This window comes from Dipteris shenzhenensis, chromosome 33 (assembly GCF_047967505.1).
Source record: "Dipteris shenzhenensis isolate YYH24624 ecotype China chromosome 33, Dip_SZ_1.0, whole genome shotgun sequence".
NCBI lineage: Eukaryota > Viridiplantae > Streptophyta > Polypodiopsida > Gleicheniales > Dipteridaceae > Dipteris > Dipteris shenzhenensis.
This window is the reverse complement of record NC_141628.1, coordinates 6091417-6102252: the sequence shown is the minus strand read 5'-3', so window position 1 is coordinate 6102252 and position 10836 is coordinate 6091417. Positions and strand designations below refer to the sequence as shown.

General features: G+C 42.7%; 1 protein-coding gene across 1 annotated transcript in view; it reads left to right on the top strand.

Annotated features, from left to right (window-relative positions):
• The first annotated feature begins 557 nt into the window (after positions 1-557).
• Positions 558-10836, top strand: part of LOC147879588 (regulator of nonsense transcripts UPF2) — a 96075-nt gene continuing 85796 nt past the window's right edge. The window contains exons 1-2 of the mRNA XM_087371512.1: positions 558-743; positions 1901-2074. Of these exons, the coding sequence (XP_087227638.1) occupies positions 1955-2074 (120 nt within the window). The 5' untranslated portion in view covers positions 558-743; positions 1901-1954. The remainder of the gene's footprint in view (positions 744-1900; positions 2075-10836) is intronic.

The following is a 10836-nucleotide window of genomic DNA, read 5'->3' as shown; positions in this document are numbered from 1 at the left end:
TGAAAAACTTTAAAGTGTGATCGGATGATGATGTACATATATTATTCTACTGGAAACATATTGAACTATGTCATTCATTGTTGAACATATAAGAAAAAGATTGAAGAACTAAGCATTGTATTCCTTACTTCTCTCAATGTCATACTAGTATGGGATGGTATAGATGTTGAGGATATGGCAAATATACTATGTGGACCTATACCAAAGTAACATAAGCGATGAATGGATGCGGTATAGTAATTTATATTGGTACGGAATAAGAATAAAAGTAATATTTGAAAAATTATAAACTATTTCTTGGTTGATGACAGTTTGAGAGCTTTGAAATATACATTTTGTCCATTTCAATGATGATACTTGAACCTTAATTCTTTTTCATCATCAACAAACGACCACCTAAAAAGAAAATGTTTATTTTAAGATATTTGCTCAATGGAAGCCTATACGATTCTTTCGATTCTTTCAAGCTTTTCAAACCTCGTCAGTCCTATAGTCAAACATGCAACTGGGAAATAGCTACCTTGAGGTCTAGAGCATGGAGTGCTATTTCCCATTTGCAGAGCATAACAGAAATAGCTATTCTCACGTATTTGCTTCCATGACTTAAGGCCCTAAGCAACGACGAAGCAGTGGAGGAACTCATCATCATCAGAGCAATTTTTTCTACTTTTGCTGCGCGATCGTATGCTTCTCCAAAGTTTCATTTCTAAATACTCGTCAGAGAATTAGTTTTCCGCTCACAGGTCGGTTCTCTACCTCAAATTTAAGGGCATTTTCAAGTTTTCATTTCGAAGTTCGTTTTAGATTCATCCAACGCTTCCTTGCCATCTCATTTGTCGCTTGTCTACGATTGGGAGCTCAACAGTGAGTGTGAAAGGTCTATCATAGGCTATAGGCGTTGCAGATTTTTTGATGATGGAGTATGTTCCTCGGGCGTGAGACACTTCCTTCCCTCCCAATCCACCAGAGATTTTACAAGCGCTTCCTTTAAAGGGGTAGCAATTCACTTCGAGAGATGCTTCTTGATCAGGGATTTTGAAGTTCTACTCTGAAAACCCATGCCTTTTGATGGCTTGACTACTTATGAGCTCAGGGCAGAAATATGATGCCCCTCCTATTTATTGATGTAGGGATGCTTCAGAAGTTACCCGAGTAGGGTATTCAATTGGCACGTTGAACGCTTTCTGTATTCTCTTTCCATATTATATTTTGCGAAGTGTTATGAAATCGATTCATTCTTCAATTCACTAGGCGACAGGGGGGGAGGAGCTGAGGTGGAGGGGGAGGTAGGAGCTGAGGCAGAGGGGGAGGGGAGAGATCGCAGGCAAGATGTAGTGCGATGGAGGGGAGAGAGCTGCATCAAAGGAGGGAACAGAGAGGTGCACATGGAGGAAACATCATGTGCGAGCGGGAGGACAGAGCTGCAGAAGAGAGGCAGTGTGGTCACACTGTTCCCTTCGTTCTAGGGAAGGGCAAGCAAATACAGCAGCCTCACGGGAAGCAAGGGCAATCAAGTGTGGCATTTTAGTTCTTTAAGCTGCAAATCGGTGCCATGTGATTCTTTAACATTGCTCATCTGTGGTGGATATTATAGGACTGGATAGAAAGTTATTTTGAAAGATATGTGATACGGTCTTAACAAGCATGTGCAGCAAGTTCATGCTCGTCCTGTCTGCACTTGCCTGCAGAGCGGATTTCGTACATTTAAGATAATTCCACCCTTGTATGTCTTTTGGTCAGTGGGTATTGCCTGGTCTTCTTCCAGCCTGACTGTCAAACGTGTTATTCAGCAATTTGTGAAAACGTTTGGTTGGTGCAATGCCAGGTTCTGAGTGAGGATGTTTGCTAGCAGCATCAGTGATAAAGCTTGACAGCTCGTTTTGGTTCTGATCTTTCTCAGTCCAGGATTTGTGAGCAGCGCAACTTTGTGAGTGAAGGCTTACCACAAGTAGGAATGAGTCACAAAGAAAGGGTGGTTAATACTGTAATGGTAAAGGGTGAGAGAAGCACGTCAGATAATACTGAGGGGGAGCATCAGACTGATTCCCAACTTCGCAGCAAGGAAGAAGATGAGGTATGCTTATTGAAAGGGGCACTACATGTAAAAGTTTATCGTTTTAAACTTCTGTATCTAATAAGTTGTGCTACTCTTGACATATGCTCTTATAAAAGGATTTTAAAATTCTGATTACAACTCTAAGAATTGCATCATCAGGAGTTCCTATGGAAGGTTTTTTCTCGTGATGTGAGGACTTCATCGTGCTTAAAATAGAGGTGGTCTTGTTTCAAGTACAAATCTTATATGTTATTGTAGTTTTCAAATGGTAAAGCTATCCCTACATATGCTTGGATTTTTTAAGTTCTGACTGTACACTTGAATTTTTGGTGGTCTGGGTGGTTCTGTAGAACAGCTGTCATATGGTGGAGTATAAAAGGTAGGCTTCACGAGAACTACTTAGTTTAGATCTGGACAGGTCATTCAGTGCCAGCTTTGTTTAACCAAGAAGCGTGCTGGCTTTAGCATGAAGCAATTTTATGCTTGAGGCAGATAGTACCTACTACCACATTGTAACCTGACAATGTGTGTACATAAGCGTTTATCAACAGAAGCTGTTGACCAAACGAAAGACCTGCCATGACCTAGGTTTTTCTTTAAGGTGGGTTTTGTGGCTGTGTTACGAATCCTTGTCTGGCTTTTCTATCAAGTTCAGCATGTGGAAGGCAGGGATTTCTGCTGGAATATCTACGTTATGTAACTTCATCCAGAGTATCATTAACATATGGAAAATTTTCCACATGGCTGCAAATATTTATTAAGGACCCTGAAATGGGGTTATAAATCCTCAGTTTCAGGATGGAAAGGCAGTGAATCTTTATGCAATCTTTTCATATCTATAACCTTTTTGAGGACAGTGCACACCAACCATATTGCTGCTGACAGGTTGTTTCCTTTTGACCTTTTGTGCTGCTCTACCTGAGTGTCCTGCCTACATGCTTGGAGCAACAGGGCTAACAAAAGGGCTATCCAGGATGGCAAACAAAGACAATGGACTGCATGGTTGGATAAATTGAATGTCATCCTGGGAACAGTCTTACTAGCTAGGGATTAGAAGACAGGAGGACAGTCAATGTTTGAGGGACTACATCTTTATCATTTATACACCCATAGAATCCCTTGTCGAGGACTTTTGGACATGACCACACACTTTGGAAATGGTGATTTGAAGAAGAGCGTGATAATGTATGTGAAGTGGAACGAACAACATTTTTGTCACTATATGCTCTCATCCAAGTCCCGATATTGAGAGGTAACTAAGAAAGCCACAAGTATCTGTAGTAGAAATAGGCTACTATTGCAGAGAGTAGGGAAGCTCTTTAAATCCAGCATCGTGTTCTCGTGCTGTTGGTATTATCAATGTAACACATCTACACTTGTCTAGACTACTTTTTTGGGATCATTATTGGATATCCTATTTTCATTTCATATGATCACATGTTTATTGACCACATGTGTGAGTTTTCTTTATGTGAGTTCTTGTGACAGGACATCACACCCCGGCCGGTTATCTTCTACAAATCCTGCGCGCATGGTTATTCACAGTTCAGAGCTCTTACCATGGCCTTTTGCTACCAATTTTTTCTTCTCTTTCATTTTCTCTTTTACTTTCTGTGTAGACTTTTGGACTTTAGAACAACAAAAAATCTAAATTTGTATGATTGGACATATTCTAGTCTTACAAAGGTATAGCTTTAGTATAGCTTTGGTCACCTCATTATTTACAGTGCTAGCACATGACACTTTCAGTGTGTCCGTGACACCTTCAGTGTGTCTAAGTCAACCTTCAGAGTGATCTATCACCTTTAATGAAATTCGTCATCTTCATAATGCCTATCATCTTCAGTATGGTTTACTTTTGCTGTCTTCAGTACTAGAAGTACGGTGATGGATCCATATTAGTCACATCTAGTAACAGGATGCTGGAAGCTAGTGCATATGGTGGATTTCACATTAGTGAAGTTACACATCGTTTGACTATTTCCTATCGGATCACCCTCAACCTGATATTAAGTTATCAACTTGCCGTACAAGATTGATGATGCTTTACATATCCACAAGGGCTTTCTAGCACTCGATGGGTCTCCAGTACCCATGGTTTATTATTGACACCTTCAGATTGGCTTTAGGGAACCTTGGTGTGTTGGGCAATGAACGAGGGCAGATTAAGATCATGTAGTGTTTAACTGTGAGGGGGATGTGATCTTCAGAACCCCGAGTGTTTGAGTGTTAGGTTTAACACCTTGGTTACTCACATGCACATTAGATAGAGCATGCGTGGGCTATTAGTTTAATTGATTGTGTGCATGAGGGCAAATTTTTTAAGAGACCTTACTAAAGGATTAAAATAATTCTTAAAAGCTATTCTAACCTAAAATAACCAATCAAATACTACAACGAAAAAATAAGATAGTAGAAATTGTTTTTTCAGCTTTTTATAGCTTTCGGCTTGCTTTTTATGCTTTCTCAGCTTTCTGTAGCTTTCTACTTTCACCCAAGGTCTATAAGAAGTTTGGGATCAGTTCCAAGCAATCTAATTGCTCTTTCCTGCACATTTGCATCCTCCTTTGCTGCTGTCCTTGCAAATTTTCCCTCTTCCCAGCTGTAAGTGTAATTCTCAGATGTAGCCTTCTACTGAAATTGTGATTTGATTTCAGGCTTTTTCTCTGTTACAGATTTCGTTTTTTACTTTTGATCACTTCTAATTTTTTTAAATTTCTAACCTAACTGCTCTTAAATTCTAAGAGCTTTGGTCATGTTTGGGATGAAAATAATGATTTTGAGATGCCATTTTTAGCTTGTGAGCCCATTTAAAGTGATTTTCAGATTTCGTTTTCACTCGTAGGCCTTTCAAAAGTCAACTTTATTTAACATCTTAGGATTCTCAAGATTGTAACCATGTTTAGGTCAAAAATACTAATTTTTTCTGATTTGAACTGTGTGTTTCAAAGATTTAGAGACAGGTTGTAGTTTCAGAGATCTTTTGCTGAGATTGGCAAGTTTTGGGTCTATCTTCACCCAATTTTTATCAGGAGCTCTCAATGGTTACTTTTTCCACAGTTTCCTACAGTTTTATGTGTTGATTTCTCCCATTTTTCATTCATCAAGGAGATCATTTTATATATACTGGACTAGTTATTCATGTCCTAGGATTTCTACGTTACCCTGGGTTCTGTCTGAGGGTCTGCATTACTAATGTGATTGAAGCTGAGCATCATTGTAATCAAGAAATATACTTCGGATTAGCTTAGGTCTTTTCCATTCTTTTCGTGACCTTTGTGAGAAATTTGAATGATATGTGTGTGAATGTTCATCTTAAAACAATGTCTATTTGAAATTCTAAGTTTATTGAGGAATTTAATTAGAAATTGCACTTCCACATAAGCACGAATCGACAATAATGGAAGGTCTTGCATGGAAGGTCTTGCCTTATTTCACTTCTGCTTGGCATAATTTCTTACACTTTAGATCCTTATTGTGCCATGTGCCCATGCTCTCCTCATGTAGGGGCTTACATGTAAGACAATGGACCATCTACTCTAGCATGTCTCTAGCTTTTTTGTGAAACGTGACACTGTTTGGCAACTATGCAGTGGTAGAGTAACTTCAAACATGACATCTTTGCCAACTATGCAGTGGTAGATTAACTTCAACAATAGTTGGCCCAAAACGCGTTTTGAGAAGGCCCAAAACATACGAAATTTGAAACTCACGTTTCGGGGCCCCAAAAAAAAACCCAAATGTTGAAAAGCCCCAAAAATGCTGTTTTTTGGGTTTCTTACCTTCGCATATCGATTTCGGGGCCCGTACTTGCTCTCAGTTCGCCTTCAGCCCATACACCTGGCATCTGTACATGCTGTACATTTTGTGCAGCTTGTTTGTACACCCGGTACATGCTGTAGCAACCTGTTGGCTGTATATTCTGTACGGCATATCGCTTATAGGCTCTTCAGCCCGTACGGACTGAGGACTCTTTTTGTTACTCTAGTACTTTCATGTTTTGAGTCTTGACTACTTTAGTACTTTCATATTTTGCTACATACTCTTTTTTGATATTTTCCAACAACATCGGATTACCTATTTAGTATTAGCATCATTTCAGCTTTGGAAATTGAACCTCTTGTGACTTGTCATGACTCTCGTGATACGATGAATCACGATCCATGATTAATCATTTATGTATCTTTCTCAATTCTGAAATATGAGCATGTCACCATTGACCTTTGAATGTACAATGATGTGTTGTTAATTTTTAGAATTAGTAATATGTTTATTACCTTTTCTTCTTCCGCTGATGAATTGAATACTACCTATAACCTTTACAGGGCACATCCGGCTGTCCTCCACGGTCACCTTCAAGTCGGGATGGGTCCCCTTTATAGTCTTGAACCACTCTTTCCTGTTGGACATGTGTTTTGAGGCGCTGTTGTCCACATACCAACCCTCCTTGTTATCACTCGCTTCATGAGCGGCCTAGTGCTCTATGCACAAGAAGAGCTCTGTTGTAGTGACGTTGGCCGAGACTATTTCAGGCTCCTCCTTGGTCTTGGACTCCTTCTATTTCTTTTGATCTACCTTCTTCTTCGAGTAGTCCTTTGCATAATGACTGAGCTTTTCATAGTAGAAACATTTTAACTACTACTTCTTCTCTTATTCTTCGGCCTTGCCTTTGGAGTCCTTGGGCTTGCCCTTATTGGTCTTGTTCTTCGCAAGAAGTGCTTTATCGTCGTTCTTGTTGTACAACTTCTTCCTAGCCTCCTCCTGCAGTAACAAGGGCCCAAGCTCTTCGAACGTTAGGGGCTTTGTCCTTTCTTCTGATGCCAGTGGTGACAAATCCCTTGAAGCTGCACGGTAGCATATTAAGTGTTAGTAGTGCTAGTTGAGTGGAGTCCACCTTCTGACTAATAGATGTCAATTGATCTCTTACCATTTTGACTTTCGTCAAGTGGTCATGTACCAACTCTCCCTCATCCATGCTCCTATTGAAAAGCTGTTGCTATAGAGTCAATTTATGAGAAGTATTGTGAGTCTCCTACACCTCCTATAGAGTGGCCCACGCCTCTGAAGTATCTGCCATCTGGGTATGAGGAATCACAGAGTCTGCCGTTGTCCCTATGATTAAAGCTAGGGCCTGTGCATCTCTATCATCCCATGCTTTGAGTCCATCTCTATCCATTGGTTCAAGAATCCTCCCCTTGTTGTCTACAACATCCTCCCGCTTTGCCTTCCCCGTTGTGAGCTTCCACAACTTCCGAGCCACAAGATGTCTCCGGATCTTTACCTTCTAGATGGGGTAATTGTCCCATCTAGCTTCCCAGACTCTCCAAAGTTTTGGATAGTATAAGAGGGGAAAATGACTAGAGAGGAGGAGGAAGGAAGACCAGTGGCTGATGTCACCAAGCTTGAAATATTCCAAAGTCAAAGCATAAGTTGACCATTTATTGATCATAATTAATGAGTTCTTTATTTATTTAATTATATTCAAAGTGCTACTTTGATTTGGTCAAAGTCTTGACTTTGGTCAAAGATACTTAACCTCAATTAAGTAAACCTAACCTCGGTAAAGGATACTCGGCTTCGGCCAAGATGGTTAACCACGGTTAGCCAAAGAACCAAGGCACTGACTTTGGTCAATGAGACTTGGCTTACGCCAAGAGGGTTAACTTCGGTTAACCAAGGTGCACCAACTCGGTTGGAGAGACTTGGCCATAATTAAGGCGTTTTGACTGATGGTCAAGCCCCTTAATTACTACCAAGAGGGTTGACCTTGGTTGACTAAGAATTGTGTTCTATGTTTTGTTCACAAACAAAGGGAAGCATGGAAATGGGCTGTATATAGGGATGGTAGGGTGGTTATTCGAGAGAGAGGAGATAAGGAGGATAAAGAAGAGAAGGAAGAGAAGGAAGAGCGAGAATTGTGATGGTGTCAAGCTCATAGGATGTGTGCACATACTGGATTGAAAACAGCAGTATGGAATTGTAATGGCACATTATGGTCTGACCTAGGGGGTTTCCTGGAGACATATAATGATAGAGATATGATTTCCTACATTGAAACACACAAGAGTCCAGAGCGAGAGCTAGGGCTGCCAATAGTGACTGGATACACATGGGAATCAGCTCACAGAAGAGAGTTGAGAAGTGAGAGTGGAGTTTGAGGCTCCGGTGGAGTGGCTGTCCTTTTTAGATCACAATTGAGACCACTCATATCGATGGTTCAAAGAGAGGAGCATGCACGACACATGTGGATACGAGTTCAGCTCCCAGATGCTCGGCCTATCTTCATTGCAGTGTGCTACTTTCCTCCAGACACGTCATCCTATGCATGAGAGATCATTACAGATGGACACAATCCATATGAGACGATCCACGATGACATCACGAAGTTTTCCAGACAAGGAGACACTCTCTTGCTGGGGGACTTCAAATCACAGACAGGAAATAGACAGGTGGGCCTACTTGACTTCTCAGATGATGACAGAGACCCACACATAGTCCCGGAACTAGATGTAGCTGAGCTTGGGATAGTAAGGCATTTTGCAGATGCCCCACAGGTGACGGGGTATGGACGACATCTGCTTGAACTGGGAGCAATCCATGACCTAATCATCTTTAATGGCCTTCATAGATGGCCATCTTTCGGGAGACTCACTTGCTTCCCACATGGTGGTGGATCTAGTATAGTGGACTATCTACTAGGCCCACTAGACTTTGTCTCACGGATACACGACTTCGCCATACACCCCCCCTCCCCCCTCGGAGCTGATCACTCATACTTGACCTTCCATATCGCCACCACCACGCCAATCACAGGGAGAGCTCCCCCACGCCGCTATGCACTTAGATCCTCTTTGATCGTGCTCTCGACCGAGTATACATGAGCCATCTGGCCAAGGAGTTCCCAGCTATACTTGGAGATGACATAGCAAATCCGGGGACCCTATGGAGACGGGGAACTATTGGAGCCTTATGATTGGCAACACTTTGGACAAGATTTATGGATCAGTTCTAGAGAGGGAACTCAATAGTCATACAGAGGCTCGGGGGCAGCGGGCACTAGGACAGGCAGGATTCCAGAGACAGCACTCTACCCTAGATCACATCTTCACTTTGAGGGCTATCATTGAGGAGGCGAGGTCTACACACCAGAAAGTCTACACATTTGTAGACTTTCGGAAGGCTTTTGACATTGTCCCATGATCCCGCATGATCAGGAGGTTACATGAGCTGCAGATTCTAGAGACACCGATATGGGGGGTGATGAGCCCATATGAGTTAGTCAGAGGCCGAGTTCGTGTCCTAGGAGGCCTATCGGACTGGGTCGAGAATACGATTGGAGTGAAGTAGGGATGCCCCCTCTCATCGACTCTCTTCGGGCTGTACATTGATGAGATCACCTCCTTCATAGACCGCCTAGGGGGCGAAGGATCACCACTGGCTGATCTCATGATGCAGATATTACTATACACTGATGACATAGTCCTCATCTCATCCTCAGCAAAGGGGCTGTAGAGACACTTGGAGGCCCTAGAGGTGTTCTGTAGAGAGAGAGACCTGACAGTCAACCTTGGGAAGACGAAGGTTATGGTCTTCAACACCTCACATGCAGTAATCGGACGACTCAATTTCAGTTATTGAACCGAGCCAGTGGAGATAATGCAGTCATACACATATTTGGGAGCAATCTTCATAGGATCCCTTTTCATTATGACACATGCAGCCCAGGCACGACTCACACGCGGACGGGGTGCTCTGGCCTGATTGGACAGACAATGTTTCCAGGCACACTTCAAGGATCCACCGACGAAGTGCTGGCTTTTCGATACGCTAGTGCGACCGAATGCCATGTATGCAGCACCTTTCTGGGGATGTGATCTACCGATAGCAATGTGGAAGACATTTGAGTGGTTCCAAGTGACCATGGGATCTAGGATGATTCGGATCAAGCCCTTTGTCTCACATGAGATAGTACATCGGATCAAGCCCTCTGTCTCGCATGAGATAGTACAGGTAGAGTTCGCCATGACACCACTACAGATTGATGCCATCTTTCAGACAGTGACTTTCAGCCATAGAGTCTGGGACTTACCCCATTGGAGACTACCGAGGCTGGCTCTGGAGTCATCCAAATGACTAGCTGAGCGTGGGGCAAACACATGGTATGCATGTATATCCACATGGTTTGCCAGACACGGGATTCAGATGGACAGGCTCCCCCCCTTTCAGTATAGTTTGGATGCACCCCCTGAGTCGATTCCGCGAGACGAGATTAACTGGATCATATGGTTAGATCTTCTTCAGCTCCACACGTCTCGAGCTTGGGGGGGAGATCATGAGCTCCCCACCAAGACACAATTCTACCATGACAATTTCTTGAATGTCTGAGAGGAGGGATCCATCGTCAGACCCCTATATCTCGAGGACAGAAGAGTCTCACATGTGCTGAGGATCGCCATTGGGCAGATGCAGGTTTAATCCCATCAGCTGAGGATTGAGACAGGGGAGCAGCATGTATACCTAGAGAGCAACGGACCTGCTCGCTATGCACATTGGGAGTGGTTGAGACAGAGGAACACTTTCTTTGCACTTGCCCGGCCTACTACGAGATCCGGGGATGATACCACTGCCTCTATCAGGACGCGGCCCACTATCATGCTTGATCACACCATAGGATACAGAGGCCGACCATAGACAGTGGCATGTCACATATTTTTATGCATTCGAGTCAGCTCCAGGATGCAGTGGGATGGAGGAGGAGGAGCTAGCTGGTATGCGGGCAG